We start from the raw sequence: 21,267 nt of genomic DNA on the forward strand, positions 1-21,267 counted from the left end.
TCAAGTTTTCTTCTTGGTTTATTCTTTCTGTTTCCTAGACCTAGTACACATCCATTCCTGCAACAACTTTAATTGTTTTTTTCTCTCGTTTGAGCTCATGTTGCCGCCTGTCCAAGTACATGTTTATATTTTTAGCCTAGAATACGTGGGATTTTCCAGGAAAATATTGACATTGCATGTCACGATCGTCGCTAAACAAAGCGAAACCGAAAGTTAAAAGTTCCGAGAAGTGCATGATAGGAAATTCCTACGCTATCAGATCACGTCAGCCACGTAATGGTAAGGTTGCATATAAATAAGGCTAACACACCTGGAACGAATTCATCTCAGAACGGCGAAACTGGGAACCGGCCATCTACGTGATCAACAGCTTGGCCTGTTGGGACAGCTACTGTGAACACGATTGTCTCCAGCGGCTCAGAAGTTGTCATTATTTACTCATAGGTGAGACAAGTTATACACATTTGTGATAGTTATGATTATTATCATGCTCACTCATGTTACATATTTACACTTATTTATCACTTATCCCTGCGTTATGGGTTTTCGGACATTTAAGAAACATAGTTTTCTCTCTAATCTCATGAACAACTGTAAAACATCTCATTCACATTAGAAATCACCCGTGAAGATTCCGAGGTAGAATAGGTCTTCAACAACCCATACTTGCCGTAAAAGGCGACTATGCTTGTCATAAAAGGTGACTAACGGGATCGGGTGGTCAGTCTCACTGACTTGGTTGATACATGTCATCAATCCCAATTGCGTGGATCGATGCTCATGTCAATCACTGCATTGTCTGGTCCAGACTCGATTATTTTTCAGACCGCCATCATGTAGCTGGAATATTGCTGAGTGTGGTGTTAAAGGGGCACTGATCTAACGCAATTCCCCGGACTGGTTGTTGCCTTTGTTATTGTTTCTTTCCCCGTGAGTAACTGAGCGTGACCAGAGACTGGGCTACCGTCTGCAAGGACAGCTAAATAAACTTGGAGGCTGGAGGCAATATTTGTTTTACGCATTTTTGCATAAACACTGATTGGTTAAATGTGATCTATAAAGATTTCGACAAAGGGCACATGTTAATTAATTTCTTCTGCCTAAACAAACAGACAAAAAGAACGGCGGAGCTCATCGGATGTCGTCATTTGGAAATACCCCAAATGGTTATAGTTTAATACTAAAAAAGTATTCATGCAGTGAAAGCATTTTCAGATTTCGGATTGCGTCGATAATACGATTTCTACTCCCTTGTTGTCATCCACGTTTTCTCATATAACCCTACAATTGTGTATTTGTCGTCATTCACTTGATGCTCAGTTAATGAATTTATTACAGGTACAATTAATGGTAGCGCCACATAGATTACCTGACAAAGGTTCCCATTTGGCATTTAATGTGTCTGGGGTAATTATTCAATCTAAATCCAGGTTTGAAGTGAGGTGAAATGTGTGTTATGTAATATGCACGTGGCAGCCCAGCAAGAGATGAATGATCAGTTGATTTACTTTTTTTGTAAATCAACGGATCGTTCCTAGTCATCAAAGGATTAACAGAAAATACGTTGATTGATTAATCACTGTTATCTTGCACAGTGGATATGTCAAAAGTGAGTGTTTACATGTCTAGGTTTACTAAAACAAAGGGAATACACTCCTATCATGGCGTGAAGTGCCGATGTAAAAACAACATACTTTGTTCAAAGGGTTAACTGATAATGCGTTGATTGATTGATCATTGTTATCTGTCACTCAATGGATTTTTTAGGAACCGTGGACATTATGAAAATAGTTGTCACGTGGGCTTTCTCAGCCGACCCTTGAGGCTTGACACCTATGTGAAACACCTGAAACAATCCAAGCGATCAGTTGAGAAACGAACACGGGTTATAATATCCCGAAACGATATATATCTTTTAGAATATTTGATAGTTACAGAGACACGTGACATCGAATAAGTTTCTTTGTATAGCTTCAGATGAGTTGGATATTGTTTCTTTGTGTGGATATTCACGGATACATTCCTCGAACAAGGAAGTGACTAATGCGCTTACGAATGGCGCAGCAGAGGTCGCGAACTAGTCTAGATTTCTGCTATACATCCGGGTACTCACTGGGAAAAAACAATAACAAAGGCAACAACCAGTCCCGGGGAATTGCGTTAGATCAGTGCTCCTTTAAACAACAAACAAACAAACAATCATTAGAAATCACAATTATTTTAAACAAATTTTATTCTCATGAAATGGATTTGGCACAAGTTATTCCATCTTAGAACATCCTCTCCCATAGATTTACAATTACCTCGTTAAATGACAGAAAGGAAAGATGAAATATCGGTCACACTGTGTTATGGTAGACTGATGGTAGTGCTATAGAGAAATAGAGAAACGTATTACATCAACACTTCTCACTCAAATCTTTTTGTTTTCTTTAAATGCTTGTACATTCAAAAATATTATTTTGTTGAAATGATTAGGTAAAGTTGCATTGACAGCAAGTATCAAGTCAATATCAACAGCACATAATGACAATATATGCATGTCATATAATAATTATCACTTGGAAGTATAGTTGACATGCGGTTATGTTATATATATATGTATATATGTGACTAGCGATATTTGGATGTGTTCAGTGCCAATAGATTATCCCTAATAAACTACATTCTTGTCCAAAATAATGAAAATTAATGCACCGAAAAAATAATATATGTATATTAGTTCCCATTTATAACCCTTTTAGCCACTTGAATTAAGAGAAATACGAAATATAAATATATAAAAAATAAAAGTGCTTTCGTAAACTAGCGCTTGCTATATAATGTGCCGCCGCAGTCTATATTCAGTAAACAAATATTCAAAACTCTCCACAGCGCTTGGCGTATTCCATGACATTTCGTGTAGAGATGGTAGATCACTGGGAGGAGCTTATGCACACTCGATGACCCCTGACGTCACAGGGTATTGTTTCGCCGGTGTGACTGGCAACAAAATACTACAAATTACGTCATAGGGTATTGTCAGTGTTTGAAAAGTTTGTTTTACTGTATTCTAAAGGTAGGCCTCAATGATAAATCTCAATGCAGCACAAACACATCTTCTGATAATATTCAGAGTTGGTTCCAGGATTTTGGAAAAGGGGGAGTGCAAAACTGCCAATGTCACAGTCATAAAGACATTCTTATAATCTGACACAGAATCTGGATGACCCATTTATAGAATCTGCGGAGGCAAAACAGGCATATGTAAATGCAGCATTGTTGCGGTAGATGTAATAAACTGTCAGACCATAATGGAGTGTGGTGGCCCTGAGCATCACCATCAGTCTACCATAACACTGTGACCGATGTGGTGTCTCAGTGGTGGTGTGTGGTGTCTCAGTGGTGGTGTCTCTGTGGTTGTGTCTCAGTGGTGGTGTGTGGTGTCTCAGTGGTGGTGTGTGGTGTCTCAGTGGTGGTGTGTGGTTTCTCAGTGGTTGTGTGTCAGTGGTTGTGTGTGGTGTCTCAGTGGTTGTGTGTGGTGTCTCAGTGGTGGTGTGTGGTGTCTCAGTGGTGGTGTGTGGTGTCTCAGTGGTTGTGTGTGGTGTCTCAGTGGTTGTGTGTGGTGTCTCAGTGGTGGTGTGTGGTGTCTCAGTGGTGGTGTGTGGTGTCTCAGTGGTTGTGTGTGGTGTCTCAGTGGTGGTGTGTGGTGTCTCAGTGGCGGTGTGTGGTGTCTCAGTGGTTGTGTGTGGTGTCTCAGTGGTGGTGTGTGGTGTCTCAGTGGTGGTGTGTGGTGTCTCAGTGGTGGTGTTTGGTGTCTCAGTGGTTGTGTGTGGTGTCTCAGTGGTGGTGTGTGGTGTCTCAGTGGTGGTGTGTGGTGTCTCAGTGGTTGTGTGTGGTGTCTCAGTGGTTGTGTGTTGTGTCTCAGTGGTTGTGTGTGGTGTCTCAGTGGTGGTGTGTGGTGTCTCAGTGGCGGTGTGTGGTGTCTCAGTGGTTGTGTGTGGTGTCTCAGTGGTGGTGTGTGGTGTCTCAGTGGTGGTGTGTGGTGTCTCAGTGGTGGTGTTTGGTGTCTGAGTGGTTGTGTGTGGTGTCTCAGTGGTTGTGTGTGGTGTCTCAGTGGTTGTGTGTCAGTGGTGGTGTGTGGTGTCTCAGTGGTGGTGTGTGGTGTTTCAGTGGTGGTGTGTGGTGTCTCAGTGGTTGTGTGTGGTGTCTCAGTGGTGGTGTGTGGTGTCTCAGTGGTGGTGTGTGGTGTCTCAGTGGTTGTGTGTGGTGTCTCAGTGGTGGTGTGTGGTGTCTCAGTGGTTGTGTGTCAGTGGTGGTGTGTGGTGTCTCAGTGGTGGTGTGTGGTGTTTCAGTGGTGGTGTGTGGTGTGTCAGTGGTTGTGTCTCAGTGGTGGTGTGTGTTGTCTGAGTGGTGGTGTGTGGTGTCTCAGTGATTGTGTTTCAGTAGTGGTGTGTGGTGTCTCAGTGGTGATGTGTGGTGTCTCAGTGGTTGTGTGTGGTGTCTCAGTGGTGGTGTGTGGTGTCTCAGTGGTTGTGTGTCAGTGGTGGTGTGTGGTGTCTCAGTGGTGGTGTGTGGTGTTTCAGTGGTGGTGTGTGGTGTCTCAGTGGTGGTGTGTGGTGTCTCAGTGGTGGTGTGTGGTGTCTCAGTGGTTGTGTGTCAGTGGTGGTGTCTCAGTGGTGGTGTGTGGTGTCTCTGTGGTTGTGTGTCAGTGGTGATGTGTGGTGTCTCAGTGGTGGTGTTTCAGTGGTGGTGTGTGGTGTTTCAGTGGTGGTGTGTGGTGTTTCAGTGGTGGTGTGTGGTGTGTCAGTGGTTGTGTCTCAGTGGTGGTGTGTGGTGTCTCAGTGATTGTGTTTCAGTAGTGGTGTGTGGTGTCTCAGTGGTGATGTGTGGTGTCTCAGTGGTTGTGTGTGGTGTCTCAGTGGTGGTGTGTGGTGTCTCAGTGGTTGTGTGTCAGTGGTGGTGTGTGGTGTCTCAGTGGTGGTGTGTGGTGTTTCAGTGGTGGTGTGTGGTGTCTCAGTGGTGGTGTGTGGTGTCTCAGTGGTGGTGTGTGGTGTCTCAGTGGTTGTGTGTCAGTGGTGGTGTGTGGTGTCTCAGTGGTGGTGTCTCAGTGGTGGTGTGTGGTGTCTCTGTGGTTGTGTGTCAGTGGTGATGTGTGGTGTCTCAGTGGTGGTGTTTCAGTGGTGGTGTGTGGTGTTTCAGTGGTGGTGTGTGGTGTCTCAGTGGCGGTGTGTGGTGTCTCAGTGGTGGTGTGTGGTGTCTCAGTGGTTGTGTTTCAGTAGTGGTGTGTGGTGTCTCAGTGGTTGTGTTTCAGTGGTGGTGTGTGGTGTGTCAGTGGTTGTGTCTCAGTGGTGGTGTGTGTTGTCTGAGTGGTGGTGTGTGGTGTCTCAGTGATTGTGTTTCAGTAGTGGTGTGTGGTGTCTCAGTGGTGATGTGTGGTGTCTCAGTGGTGGTGTGTGGTGTCTCAGTAGTTGTGTTTCAGTAGTGGGGTGTGGTGGCATCTGAGCACCACAATCAGTCTACCATTACACAGTGTGACCGATGTGTTGTCTCAGTGGTGGTGTGTGGTGTCTCAGTAGTGGTGTGTGGTGTCTCAGTGGTGGTGTGTGATGTCTCAGTGGTGATGTGTGGTGCCTCAGTTGTTGTGTTTCAGTAGTGGGGTGTGGTGGCATCTGAGCACCACCATCAGTCTACCATTACACAGTGTGACTGATGTGTTGTCTCAGTGGTGGTGTGTGGTGTGTCAGTGGTTGTGTTTCAGTAGTGGGGTGTGGTGGCATCTGAGGACCACCATCAGTCTACCATTACACAGTGTGACCGATGTGTTGTCTCAGTGGTGGTGTGTGATGTCTCAGTGGTTGTGTTTCAGTAGTGGGGTGTGGTGGCATATGAGCACCACCATCAGTCTACCATTACACAGTGTGACTGATGTGTTGTCTCAGTGGTGGTGGGATGAACTTGAACCCCTCTGAATCCAAAATCTAGTTGCGCCTCACAATATGAACCAAACTATTTACAGCTCGTAGGTGAAATGGCACCAAATCCCAAGGACTACCATTAGAGCCTGCCCAGATGTCAGACAGTTGTCCTGTTCCCTCGGGGCACATTTGTTATCAGCATTCACTCCCAGTGTCACATCCTTCATAGCTGTTAAATATGCAACTCATGACCATTGCCTTCAAGTCATATGAGTCCTTGTATTTCTCAATGAATTTGTTGCAGACACAGCTTCAACCAGAAAGACAACACTATGGCTGCTGCTGCTGCTGCTGCTGTTCCTGAAGATTTGAAGAAGAAGGAACCAACACTGGAGGATCAAGTTTTCATGATAGAGATCATGATGGACACATTTGAGAAATATCTTGATCCATCACTTATCATCGATAACATTGATTTACCAAGTAAGGTGACACATTTGTTATTTTCTAGGTTTACAGATTCACCTGATCCAAGCCAAAAGTGACAATTAGAAAATCGTTTTTTCTTTCATTTGTTCGACAGTTGATGAATAGAAAAGTAAAAACATAAAACAAAAATCAAGCCAAGTAAAGTAACTGTTAAATGAGTATTGAATAAATGTATTTAATTACAAATATAAACTTTGAAACGTAAAGTCTCCCTACATAACATGCAAGCACGTTTCATGGCCCCTCATAATTGAGACTTAAAATGTAGAGCTGTGTTTGCAAAATCTTAAAAAATGTAAACAATATATATGTATATTTCAGGTCAATAACATTCTTTTTCATACATTGGACATCATACATTTGTTGAACTTGATGTTATATACAATTAGTTCATAAAAAAATATTCTTGATACCTCTGAGACCAAAATGTCACTTTGTGGAACGAAGTTTAACAACCAGTCTCGATTGATGAGTTAAATGGGAAACATTTTCAACAGTTGGCAAGAACCGATGTTAACTCCATAAATGACAATCAGTAATTATTTTGCCTTGTCAATGTGGAACTAACGTAAAAAGAAGTTAACAGTTTGTGTATGAGCTAGAGCTAGAGTGTGTACCCTGATGTGTGGAGTGTGTACCCTGATGTGTTTATTGTGTACCTTGATGTGTTGAGTGTGTACCTTGATGTGTGTATTGTGTGCCCTGATTTGTGGAGTGTGTACCCTGATGTGTTTATTGTGTACCCTGATGTGTGGAGTGTGTACCTTGATGTGTGGAGTGTGTACCCTGATGTGTGGAGTGTGTACCTTGATGTGTGGAGTGTGTACCTTGATGTGTTTAATGTGTACCCTGATGTTTTGAGTGTGTACCTTGATGTGTGGAGGGTGTACACTGATGTGTGGAGTTTGTACCCTGATGTGTTGAGTGTGTACCTTGATGTGTTTATTGTGTACCCTGATGTGTGGAGTTTGTACCCTGATGTGTTGAGTGTGTACCTTGATGTGTTTATTGTGTACCCTGATGTGTGGAGTTTGTACCCTGATGTGTTGAGTGTGTACCTTCATGTGTGGAGTGTGTACCTTGATGTGTTTAATGTGTACCCTGATGTGTTGAGTGTGTACCTTGATGTGTTGAGTGTGTACCTTGATGTGTGGAGTGTGTACCCTGATGTGTGGAGTGTGTACCCTGATGTGTGGAGTGTGTACCCTGATGTGTGGAGTGTGTACCCTGATGTGTGGAGTGTGTATCCTGATGTGTGGAGTGTGTACCCTGATGTGTGGAGTGTGTACCTTGATGTGTGGAGTGTGTACCCTGATGTGTGGAGTGTGTACCCTGATGTGTGGAGTGTGTACCTTGATGTGTGGAGTGTGTACCTTGATGTGTGGAGTGTGTACCCTGATGTGTGGAGTGTGTACCCTGATGTGTGGAGTGTGTACCTTGATGTGTGGAGTGTGTACCTTGATGTGTTTATTGTGTACCCTGATGTGTGGAGTGTGTACCTTGATGTGTGGAGTGTGTACCCCGATGTGTTTAATGTGTACCCTGATGTGTGGAGTGTGTACCTTGATGTGTGGAGTGTGTACCTTGATGTGTGGAGTGTGTACCCTGATGTGTGGAGTGTGTACCTTGATGTGTGGAGTGTGTACCTTGATGTGTGGAGTGTGTACCTTGATGTGTGGAGTGTGTACCCCGATGTGTTTAATGTGTACCCTGATGTGTGGAGTGTGTACCTTGATGTGTGGAGTGTGTACCTTGATGTGTGGAGTGTGTACCTTGATGTGTGGAGTGTGTACCCTGATGTGTGGAGTGTGTACCCTGATGTGTGGAGTGTGTACCCTGATGTGTGGAGTGTGTACCTTGATGTGTGGAGCGTGTACCTTGATGTGTGGAGTGTGTACCCTGATGTGTGGAGTGTGTACCTTGATGTGTGGAGTGTGTACCTTGATGTGTTTATTGTGTACCCTGATGTGTGGAGTGTGTACCTTGATGTGTGGAGTGTATACCTTGATGTGTTTATTGTGTACCCTGATGTGTGGAGTGTGTACCTTGATGTGTGGAGTGTGTACCTTGATGTGTGGAGTGTGTACCTTGATGTGTGGAGTGTGTACCCTGATGTATGGAGTGTGTACCCTGATGTGTGGAGTGTGTACCTTGATGTGTGGAGTGTGTACCCTGATGTGTGGAGTGTGTACCTTGATGTGTGGAGTGTGTACCTTGATGTGTGGAGTGTGTACCTTGATGTGTGGAGTGTGTACCCCGATGTGTGGAGTGTGTACCCCGATGTGTTTAATGTGTACCCTGATGTGTTGAGTGTGTACCTTGATGTGTGGAGTGTGTACCTTGATGTGTGGAGTGTGTACCTTGATGTGTGGAGTGTGTACCTTGATGTGTGGAGTGTGTACCCTGATGTGTGGAGTGTGTACCCTGATGTGTGGAGTGTGTACCCTGATGTGTGGAGTGTGTACCTTGATGTGTGGAGTGTGTACCTTGATGTGTGGAGTGTGTACCCTGATGTGTGGAGTGTGTACCTTGATGTGTGGAGTGTGTACCCTGATGTGTGGAGTGTGTACCCCGATGTGTTTAATGTGTACCCTGATGTGTGGAGTGTGTACCTTGATGTGTGGAGTGTGTACCCTGATGTGTGGAGTGTGTACCTTGATGTGTGGAGTGTGTACCCCGATGTGTGGAGTGTGTACCTTGATGTGTGGAGTGTGTACCCTGATGTGTGGAGTGTGTACCCCGATGTGTTTAATGTGTATCCTGATGTGTGGAGTGTGTACCTTGATGTGTGGAGTGTGTACCCTGATGTGTGGAGTGTGTACCCTGATGTGTGGAGTGTGTACCTTGATGTGTGGAGTGTGTACCTTGATGTGTGGAGTGTGTACCCCGATGTGTGGAGTGTGTACCTTGATGTGTGGAGTGTGTACCCTGATGTGTGGAGTGTGTACCTTGATGTGTGGAGTGTGTACCCCGATGTGTTTAATGTGTATCCTGATGTGTGGAGTGTGTACCTTGATGTGTGGAGTGTGTACCCTGATGTGTGGAGTGTGTACCCTGATGTGTGGAGTGTGTACCCTGATGTGTGGAGTGTGTACCTTGATGTGTGGAGTGTGTACCTTGATGTGTGGAATGTGTACCTTGATGTGTGGAATGTGTACCCTGATGTGTGGAGTGTGTACCTTGATGTGTGGAGTGTGTACCCTGATGTGTGGAGTGTGTACCTTGATGTGTGGAGTGTGTACCCTGATGTGTGGAGTGTGTACATTGATGTGTGGAGTGTGTACCCTGATGTGTGGAGTGTGTACCCTGATGTGTGGAGTGTGTACCCTGATGTGTGGAGTGTGTACCTTGATGTGTGGAGTGTGTACCTTGATGTGTGGAGTGTGTACCCTGATGTGTGGAGTGTGTACCCTGATGTGTGGAGTGTGTACCCTGATGTGTGGAGTGTGTACCTTGATGTGTTTAATGTGTACCCTGATGTGTTGAGTGTGTACCTTGATGTGTGGAGTGTGTACCTTGATGTGTGGAGTGTGTACCTTGATGTGTGGAGTGTGTACCCTGATGTGTTTAATGTGTACCTTGATGTCTTGAGTGTGTACCTTGATGTGTGGAGTGTGTGCCCTGATTTGTGGAGTGTGTACCCTGATGTGTTTATTGTGTACCCTGATGTGTGGAATGTGTACCTTGATGTGTGGAGTGTGTACCCCGATGTGTTTAATGTGTACCCTGATGTGTGGAGTGTGTACCTTGATGTGTGGAGTGTGTACCTTGATGTGTGGAGTGTGTACCTTGATGTGTGGAGTGTGTACCTTGATGTGTGGAGTGTGTACCCTGATGTGTGGAGTGTGTACCCTGATGTGTGGAGTGTGTACCTTGATGTGTGGAGTGTGTACCTTGATGTGTGGAGTGTGTACCCTGATGTGTGGAGTGTGTACCTTGATGTGTGGAGTGTGTACCCTGATGTATGTAGTGTGTACCCTGATGTGTGGAGTGTGTACCTTGATGTGTGGAGTGTGTACCTTGATGTGTGGAGTGTGTACCCTGATGTGTGGAGTGTGTACCTTGATGTGTGGAGTGTGTACCTTGATGTGTGGAATGTGTACCTTGATGTGTGGAATGTGTACCCTGATGTGTGGAGTGTGTACCTTGATGTGTGGAGTGTGTACCCTGATGTGTGGAGTGTGTACCTTGATGTGTGGAGTGTGTACCCTGATGTGTGGAGTGTGTACATTGATGTGTGGAGTGTGTACCCTGATGTGTGGAGTGTGTACCCTGATGTGTGGAGTGTGTACCCTGATGTGTGGAGTGTGTATCCTGATGTGTGGAGTGTGTACCTTGATGTGTGGAGTGTGTACCTTGATGTGTGGAGTGTGTATCCTGATGTGTGGAGTGTGTACCCTGATGTGTGGAGTGTGTACCCTGATGTGTGGAGTGTGTACCCTGATGTGTGGAGTGTGTATCCTGATGTGTGGAGTGTGTACCCCGATGTGTGGAGTGTGTACCCTGATGTGTGGAGTGTGTATCCTGATGTGTGGAGTGTGTACCCTGATGTGTGGAGTGTGTATCCTGATGTGTGGAGTGTGTACCCTGATGTGTGGAGTGTGTATCCTGATGTGTGGAGTGTGTACATTGATGTGTGGAGTGTGTACCCTGATGTGTGGAGTGTGTACATTGATGTGTGGAGTGTGTACCCTGATGTGTGGAGTGTGTACTCAGATGTTTTTAATATGTACCTTGATGTGTGGAGTGTGTATCCTGATGTGTGGAGTGTGTACTCAGATGTTTTTAATATGTACCTTGATGTGTGGAGTCTGTACTCTGATGAAAGGACTTTGCACCGTGATGTGTTGAGTGTGGACCCTGTTTGTGTAGTTTGCATGTTGCTGGTAGTATAAGACAATCTTCACTCATTTGCCCATTCGCATTAATTAAGTAAAGGCCTTTCATTCCAGAAGTCGTAAAAGAAGAAATTGAAGGTCTACAAAATAATGGAAAGAGGTCAAAAGCTGCAAAGAAATTGGTGAAGGCAATTTTGAAGGACCCCCAGGAACGAGTGCCATTCTTTCTACAGGAACTGAGACATGTTGGTATGTTAAAATTCTTAAGGAACTTCTTCAATGAACCTACATGCTTCAGAAAGCTGAAACTTTGTATAAATGATAATTTGTGTACTTCCATCAGTGTTAGAATTCTGTAGCTTGGATCTCTGTAGGATGGAAATAAGGTCTCCTTCAAGTGTCTAGGTTTTGTGTATCATATATTATTGGTGACCTTAATACTGAGACATGTAATGTATTGTATCATGACAAAGTAAATAGTTTACTGCTTATTCAAGTCATGTAATGACATACATTATTTATGGCTTCTTTTTTCTTACTGAAAGTAATCAATTTCAGATTTTCGGCACTTTATCAACATTCTCGATGATCGGGCTGAAAATAAAGACATGGAAAAGTCTGAAAAGTATGAGCTCTTGCTGAAACTGATGCAAGGCGAATTGGTGAAAAAAATAATCCCATCAGAAATAGTTACGCACCTTGATTCAATACTCAACAGTGGAGATGATGAGGAGATACTTGCAATAGAGGAGAGAAGAGGGCCAAATCATGCATGCCGTCACATGTTTCGATGCATGGACAGGAAAGATCCACACTGGCCAGTTAAGTTCATGGAAGCTTTGTACAACAACAACCGAAGACTGCATGCCAAACTAGACCCGGAAAGACATGATGACAGTGAGTATATGATAATATACAAATAACAACACTGATGTTGAGAGACAATTCACTGTTATTTTTCAACATATCAACAGCCAGTGCTGTAACACTGATGGTTACTGTAAATCATGAATTAAATGCATGAAATTGTTGGACAAATGCGAGGGTCCATTTCCCACATTAATAAAGTGTCACATTTATGTCTGCACATATTGGAGTTTATTGTCACATCAGGTTCGCTGCACATTGACATACATAACAAAGTGCTAATTGCAGCAAAAAGAGACTAACTGTTTTAGTCTACTAGTCCTTATACTAATTATGAGTCATAATTATTGAGAATTGAAAAATCTTTAAGATTGTAAATATGAAAATCCCCCCCCCCACCCCCCAAATAAAACATATTTTAAGTGAGCACAAACCTTTTTTAATCACATCACAGTAACATCAGTATTTTATCAGACCACCATTTGCTTCCAAACACAGTTTTATACGATTGGGCATACTTCCTATGAGAGAGGTTAGAGTCTCGTGGGTGAGAGAGTCCCAATATCGCACCATCTTGCGCTTCAGGCCATCAACTTTTATCAATCCCTTTTGGTTCACGGACACCTTTATGAGTCCCCACACATTTTCTATAGGATTTAAGTCCGGGCTGTAGCTAGGCCAGTCCAAAACGGTCACATTGTTGTCCACAAACCACTGCCGCGCATGTCTTGCGGTGTGTTTGGGATCATTATCCTGTTGCAAAATCCAAGTATTTCCATAAAAAAACATCTGCATTTGGGATCAGGTGAGCTTTCAAAATGTCTGTATACCTTTCACTGGTTAAATTACCCTCAAAGACACACATGGGCATCGTTCCAAGTGAAAATATCCCTACCCAAGCATGAAACTTCGGACTGTACTTTGGTCTCTGGTACAATAGAACGGAATGACATTTTGTCCACATTTTAACATTGTTAGGATACACCCATACAGAGCTCTCACCTGTGCAAATAACACTGTTCCAGTCACAGTTTTTATGCGCCAAACACCACTCTACACGTCTATCCTTCTGTTCTTGTTTCAAGAGCGGAGAGGCAATTCCTTTCTTTTTTTTTCCCATCCAAGTTCAATCAAATTTCTTCTTACTGTAGATTTGGATACATGATCTGTCCCTCTATTTACGATTTCATGTTGGATATTTGAGATACTCGCTCTTCTGTTTTTAGAAGCCAAAATAGCCAGTTTCACACGATCACCAAACACCAGTTTTCAAGGTCTCCCCGCTCCTTTTCTGTGCTCAATTCCTGAACCATTCTCAATTTCCGACATCGTCTGCTCCATAATCAAGGGAGATAACTCTAATTTGCAACTTATAGAATTGAAGAATAGTTGCTTGCTTTGACAATACCTAAATTTTTAACACTTGTCAATATTGATATTTTATGTATGCTTCCTTGAATATAACATTAAATTTCACAATAATTTTGAACCAGACTATAATGATTATGATATGGCTACATCCTTAAAAATGACAAATTTCTACAAGTCCTTATGGTACCTTAACTATTGGGCAGTTTTGCAAGTACTATAGGACTAATGCCAATTTCTAACGCTGTAATTGAGTCCTAGATTGAGTGCTTGTCACCAAGTTCCACGTCAAGTGTGGTCAGTTTATCAAGTTGTGATGACAGTCATGACCAGTTCATAACAGCATTTTCGTTCTTGGTAACATTGTCAGATAATCGTATAATTACATGCAAAATACCTCTCACCCAGGTAGTGAAGCAGTACAGTAATACATAACACTGTGTTTTTATATAACTTCTGAGTCCCATGATGAGATTTGAAACTCAGACCTTCTGATCCGAGGTCGAACGCCTTGTCCATATGACCAAAGAGGTTCGTAGAATTTGAGTGGCTACTTTTAGCCACATGTTATTTAAATAAGATTCAAAACGAGGCTTTTGTAGTGAATGGGTCAAGGTATTTATTCTAATTGGATTGAGATAAAATACAGTTGAGAATCGAGGATGATGTCAAGCAGAGGTTAGTTTGTGAAGAAAGCATACAATATTCAATAAACTGCCATCATCCCATACTACATGATTGAAATCAAGACAGCCTCCGGGGTTTAGTAGATAGTGTCTGCCCAGAGAGTGGAAGGTCAGTGGTTTGATCCCTGGCCACGTCAAACCAAGAAACATTAAAAGAAGGCACTTATTGTTACTCGGCATTAAGGGCATAAAAGAAGGACTGGTGAGCACACACTTTTATAGAGATAATGGATATGAAATTCCTTGGTAATGATACTGTCATATACACTCGATAACTGTGAACTATATGCTGTGTACTGATATGCTAATATAAGATAGCTGTGCAATAAACCACAAAGAACAACGAAGAACTAGGTGTGGTTTGTTTCAGGATAACACATCATTCTGTCATGACGTCATTTCTGGAGATTCACACATATGCTTGCAACTTGGTTACCTTGTAAATTGGTGACAATATTTTAGGGACTCACTCACTCATTCATTCACCTCACTCTTATATTTCAGATGAGTCTGGTAGTGATGATGATGACAATGATGATGGTGATGATGATGATGGTTTGTAGCACATCCCGATTTTTTTCATACAAGAAAACAAAAACAATGACAAATGTCATTGTCATATCACTGATAATTTAGTGATTAGGAGTTAATTGAGATCTATATATATGGTTTGAGATTATTATTATTATGGAAAACAACTTTTTTATAAAGAATAGCATACTTACTTTAATTACTGTATTTGTTGACTTAAGCAGTCATATGTTTATACTTTTTAGATTCCTCAGTAGTCACTGGAGCAGAAAGCCTGGCGTCATCAGACTCACAAACTTATCCTAAAGGTAGATTGTGACTTTGTTGTGTTAGATGCCAAGCATTTTAGTCTTTGGAACAAAATGTTTTTGAATAACAACATTAATTTCACTCGAAATGCCATTTCATTGTTTTGATAAGAAGCTACTTAATGGTTATGGGGGGATTCTGAGGCAGAATCGGAAACTAAAGACTTCATTAGTTGCAGGCCCTTGTGATATAGCTGGAATATTGCTGATTGTGGCGTTAAGCAACATTTTCTCACATCACTATATTTCTGTATCTGTGGTGAAAACTTTCAAGTTAAGTCAGGATACGATTTATGGATGGACAACTACTTTATTACAATTAAGAGTGACGTTTCGGTGTAGGTTCTAACACCGTCATCACTTGCTTGATAACGGTGTTCGAACCTACATTGAAACGTCGCTCTTAATTGTAATAAAGAAGTTGTTCATCCATAAATCTTGCCCTTACTTAGTACTTAAACCTCTAAATGCCTATCAAAGAAGTTATTTCAAGTTTAAGTCTGTTTGACAGATGTCTCAGTGTCATCTTGAGCAGAGTTTAGTTTTATCATATGGACTCTTCTAGCTGAGCCTCCTGGACCAAACACAAATTCACTAAAAATTGGACTATCCCTGTGTTATGGGTTTACGGACATTCATGGTTTTCTCACAAAGCACAAGAACAACTTTAAAACATCTCACTCATTTATGAAAGATAACTTTATCTAAAAAACAAGCCATCATCTGGGTATTTACAAAGTCTCTGTGATGCCACACCCCTTGTTATAGCGTGAATAATCAAGATGAACATGGCCGTCAAAAACGTATGATGTCCGAAAACCTATGATCAGACAAAACTATATGATTTATGTATTTGGTTGAAGATGTTGATGTAACCCCTGTGGAGATGTCCCGAGAAGATCGGTTGCGAGATCTTGAAAGCATGCTGGATCCTCCCTCAGATGGTCCGCCACACAGTCATGCTGCAAGTGAGCCATCAAATCACGACGGCAGTGCCCCAGAGTTCTCTGATGAAGAAAAACAAGATGATGAGGGTAAGACGACATGAACCTAACACCCTTGTCCGCCAGACACTACCGTTTATCGCCGTCCAGAGTGACTCCATGTAAGTCGACCCCCCTGTGAAAACCTTCACAATGGATGCTAATTTACATACCCTGTCCGTAAAACAATCCGGAAGCACATCCTCAGGGCATGTACAATACCTAACATCTTGTTTGTCTTCATTTGAGGGGGAGGGGGCCAATGCTTTGTTGCATATAATTCGAGCACATGGCACCATCGTGTGTGTTGACATGGTTAGACACCATATTGGTGCCATAATTCAGCAGTAGTTTAATGGATGACCATGTTTAGCAGTTTGATCCCCGAGAGTTTCTAGGGCTTGGGTCCTGCACATTGAAGCACAATGAAGCACGTTGAAGCACATGGTGGCTGACTTTGTTCAAAATATGCTACTGGTACTCAGAAGGATGAGATGGTAATGGAAGTTTGGGTTGTATACTTCCCAGGGAGCTGAGAATGAAAATTGAGTGCACACAGATCTATTTTCCTGAGTAATTATTAAGTTACGACTTGAGCGTTCACTTGGTAAATGGAATTTGGGGCATTGTAAATGGCATTTTTATTGTTATTACAAAGCATTTTCATAGAAGATTGTCCAAGCTCCATCACAGCCTGACATTTACAATTTTTCTTTTGTAAGCTGAGAACGAAAGTGAAACTCTGGATCATATCATGCTGATATGCATGTGTGTTCCTCATAATAAACACATTGTCTCTCGTATTCATCTCAATTCTAAATGCCATCCAAATACCTGATATGAATGATTAAATTTGTCAATAAATCATCTCCATCCAAAGTTAGACCCCCCTCAAGAAGAGAATATTTTGTATCAAGATTAGTTGTCTTTGCCTCAGATGATGAGAAAGACTCAGCTGATACAGCCAAGGATGATCCACTAGATCTCAACCTCCGCCGATACCAGCTGGAGTTGGCTGAGAATGCAGTAAAATGCCGTAACACCATCATTTGTGCCCCTACCGGTTCAGGCAAGACAAGAGTGGCACTCTACATCGTCAAAGACCATCTTGAAAAGCAGGATGAAGCTGAAGCTGATGGTAGGCGATATGTAACTTATTGAACGACTTCCTTAACAAACCAGATGGCACAAATGTTACTGGAAAGTTATTTTGATACTTTTTGGACAGACTTTGTTACAAAATGGTTTCCATTTTCATCTTAACCTAGATAAGTGACAAGTGAAATATGTCCATATGATTAAATTATTGTTGTGTTCATAACAGTTTCTGATTAGCTGAATTGGTAACGTATTATTGCATTCATTTCCCAATGAATTTAAAAAAATAAGCCATGCCCACTGAGGTGGACTACTTTTATAACTAGGGAATGTTGGGGAATCCCAATATTGCAGGTGATGGAATTCCCTTTCTGCTCTCGTGTATCGTCATGCACAGGATATTAGGCAAAATTCATGCATATACATTTTCCAAACAACTCTTTGAGACCGGAGACTGAGATTAAATGAAACAGAAAATGTGCAGGCTCGCTCGCCTGTTTTTTCCCCTCGGTTCTACAACTTTCATGTCTTCGGGTTTCATTTCTAACTAGCATTTTTCCAACTGGGTCTTCCCTTTCTCAGGGAACTAATGTTTGAATCTGGCGGTAACTGACCATGTCATTTTTAAACAGCCGCCTTCTCCTGAACATATTTGTTCTGGTTCATTACAGTCTGACGGCCTACCTTTAGAATACAGTACCAAAAACTTTTCAAACACGGGACAATACCCTATGACGTAATTAGTAGTATTTTGTTGCCAATCAAACTGGCAAAACAATGCCCTGTGACGTCAGGGGTCATCGAGTGTGCATAAGCTCCTTCTAGTAATCTATCATCTCCACACGCAATGTCACTGAATACGCCCACTGATGTTGAGAGGTTTCAATATTTGTTTACTAAATATAGCCTGCGGCAACACATTGTATAGCAAGTGCTAGTTTACGAAAGCACTTTCATTTTCAATATATTTTGTATTTCTTTATTTCGTTTTATTCGTAATTCAAGTGGCTAAAATGATGATAAATGGGAACTAATATGCATATATCATTTTTTTTATTCATGAATTATTATGCACAGGAATGCAGTTTATTAGGTAATATTATATTGGCGCTGAACACATCCAAAATGTCGCCAGTGTTAGGGTAGGTTACCCTGAACTCTATCCTTAGCCCTTGGATCCCTTTTACGATCAATCACCCCTTTACGATCATTAGGGTTAGGTACTTGTTTAGTGGCTATTATTGATTCTGTAGCTGCTCCTAATATTCTTCCCACAAACGTCAAAAAAATAGGATGAAATGATTTAGTGTTGAATATTTTGGCTACCGGAAACTGTCCATTAACTATCACACAAGCCACTTTCACACGCTACATTTATTCAGTATTGATTCAAAAGCAAACTCACACTTGTGTCGTCACTAGCCATGCTTATGCCTCCCTCATTCCTTACAATTATCAACATTATCCTTACAGTGTTCCTGGAAAAAAAATCACCCAAAGAATGATTAAATTCCATGTCATTCATGCGTACCCAAGGGTTCGACGTCTGACGCCAAGAGCCGTTTTCAGTTCTCGCCCTATCGGCTCAATCCTCACCACTCTGTATCATATTAGATTATGGAATGGGACAAGCATACCAAATGGCATCGGGATCACAAGACACCATGACTAAAGTCATGAGACACAATGCCTGCCTGTAACCTTCGTAATCGTCAGTCCCCTATTCGAACCTTTTTGTTCAGTTCCATAGGCATGACTAGGTATATTTGCACATAGTTTCACACTGTGGACGTGGCTCAGTCAGTTAGCTGTCGGGATAACAATCCAAAGGTTTTGAGTTTGCGTCCGACAGATTCTCACAAAAAATGGTTGCTTGTCTTTGAGACATGTGACCTATGGCAGAGATCATCCTCACGGGAAGTTGTGGTACTGTATTCTAAAGGTGCTGTAGTTGTTCTTCTTGCCTCTTGCTTTGATTGACAGGTCCTATGAACTTTGTTTTTATCATACTTTCCGTTGATTGGCTACTGACTTTGTAGGCGTGTCAAGTTATGTGCATAAATTAAACAATCACCTGATTCATGTCATGCCACAGTATGTATTCCTACACCAGGAATGTTTATCAATCTTGTCATATTTGTCTGCTTTGATATATGCAACTGTTTTGGGTTAAAATATTTTAGATAAAATATGTTTTTGTTGTCGAATTTAATTATAAGCATTGACTGTGTATGAATTGAAAAACCCATGTCCAAACTTTTGTAAGAATCTGCTACGTGGATTCATACAGTTTTCGCATTGGTTTTTCGATTCATACCTCAATGAACCGAAAAAAATACACAGCCAAACCTTAACTAAAACACTATTTTCTGTATCCACTTCTGTGTGCCATATGTTAAACTCAAGACCTGCTTAGTGAACACTGCACACAGGACAGCATATTCACTGAATAACTGTAGTGCATGTTCCAGGGCGAAAGAGGGTGGTGTTTCTGGCACGGACTGTTCCTCTGGTAAATCAGCAGTATGGTACCTTCCAAAGATTCTTTGGACATGATTACAGGGTAAGTATCATCTAGTGTTGGGTTACAATTTTCCACCTTGAATCGGTCTTCAGCAACCCATGTCATAAGTGGCAACTAGTGGGATCAGGTGGTCAGACCTGCTGACTTGTTTGATGCATGTCTTCGTATCCCAAATATGTAGATTGGTGCTCATGATGTCAATCACTGGATTGTCCGACCCTGACTCGATCGTTTTCAGACCAATGTCCTACAGCTGGAATATTGCTGAGTGCAGCGTTAAACAAGAAACATACAGGCAAAGGTTAAGATTATGAGATTGATCACTGGCAGTGTCGGAAACTCAGGGGGATGCTGGGGATGAATTTGCTGCTTCAGCATTTAAATCTGGGGACCCCCTAAATGTGGAAGTCTCAGCACTGGGATTATGACAAGGACCCTTTGACCCTTGCATATTTTCAACCCTGATTGTTATGAATAATGATTGTGTAATGATTGATCATGGATAGGAATAGAAACATCATACATACAGAATAGTTATCTCACTAACCTTCATGTTAATCATAAGAAAAAAGAGTAAACAATTCAATGAGAATTCCACTACTCTGCAGCACAAATACATCAATAAGTACTAGGAAACAGTGCAGTTGCTTTGAACAGGCATTGAAAACGTCCATTATCAGAGTGTTTGATACAGGGAATAATTCCTGGATGTGGATTCTTGATCACTCCTTGTGTAATATCAGATTTATTCCATAAGTATAGGGGATATTCTCAGAAAATAGCGTTTTTCAAATGACTAAGCTCACACTAGTTTTATTTTAAAAGCATATTTATTGTAATATACTTCAAATATAACCATACTGAGCATTAAATAAACTGAAAATCACTCCTTAGTTCTTATTCAAGGTTTATTATAGACATTGTTGCAGAAAGGTCGCCATAGTCCCTCCTGTTACCACATAAATAGTTGCTATATAATGAAAGGCTACAAAAAAAAGAGGAAATGTTTCTTAGGCATCTACACATTTTTTAAAATCCTGTCTTTAAATATTCTAATGCCAGTCAAAACATTATTTTTTAAATTTTCCAAATCATACGAAGCAGCTTCTGTTGTCCATGCTATGCAACTGACACTGTATTTTATGGCCCAGTTCAGCGTGTGCCCAGTTGCAACATTTTCTTGGATGACCACAGTTCACAGTGGAAACTAAACTGATTTAACTAACATGAATTTACCTTACAATCAACTAAAATGTGATATCCACTTGTAATCAACTAAATGTGAAATCCCCTTAAAATATATTGAGCAATAATAGTGTAATAAGATACAATGAAACAATGAACTTGAAGTGAGGTGGCTGTTTGATTAGCATATTTTTACAATGGCATTGGATAACTCTCTCAACTATTTCTGCTCTATTCTTTACTGTACTATTCTCGTTCACTATTTCTGTCACAATGAGAGAGCTATCCATTTTGTACCTGCTCCTCTGAGTACCAGAAACTAACTGACAGTGATAGAAACTCACAGTTTAAGTCCACTAGTCCTTATAATGATGACATATAGCAAACCCTTAAAAAGGGCAAATGTCTACTAGCCCTTATGATACCTTACCGGTAACTTTTAGGCAGTTTGGCAAGGACTACAGGACGAGTTCTAATTTCTAACGCTGACTGA

The 21,267-nt window shown here is 41.8% G+C and overlaps 1 protein-coding gene across 3 annotated transcripts in view; it reads left to right on the top strand.

Moving 5' to 3' along the window:
* The first annotated feature begins 278 nt into the window (after positions 1–278).
* The window catches only part of LOC139452798 (ATP-dependent RNA helicase DHX58-like), a 35,745-nt gene continuing 14,756 nt past the window's right edge, over positions 279–21,267 (top strand). The window contains exons 1-9 of one of the 3 annotated variants that reach the window (XM_071234413.1): positions 279–444; positions 6,202–6,380; positions 11,339–11,473; positions 11,783–12,121; positions 14,650–14,700; positions 14,922–14,984; positions 15,848–16,018; positions 16,905–17,105; positions 19,525–19,628. In XM_071234413.1, coding sequence (XP_071090514.1) covers positions 6,230–6,380; positions 11,339–11,473; positions 11,783–12,121; positions 14,650–14,700; positions 14,922–14,984; positions 15,848–16,018; positions 16,905–17,105; positions 19,525–19,628 — 1,215 coding nt within the window. In that variant the 5' untranslated portion in view covers positions 279–444; positions 6,202–6,229. The remainder of the gene's footprint in view (positions 445–6,201; positions 6,381–11,338; positions 11,474–11,782; positions 12,122–14,649; positions 14,701–14,921; positions 14,985–15,847; positions 16,019–16,904; positions 17,106–19,524; positions 19,629–21,267) is intronic. The other 2 variants (XM_071234414.1, XM_071234415.1) reach the window with 2 other exon arrangements.

The sequence above is a fragment of the Haliotis cracherodii genome, unplaced genomic scaffold (assembly GCF_022045235.1).
Source record: "Haliotis cracherodii isolate W230 unplaced genomic scaffold, xgHalCrac1.p SCAF_9, whole genome shotgun sequence".
Lineage (NCBI taxonomy): Eukaryota > Metazoa > Mollusca > Gastropoda > Lepetellida > Haliotidae > Haliotis > Haliotis cracherodii.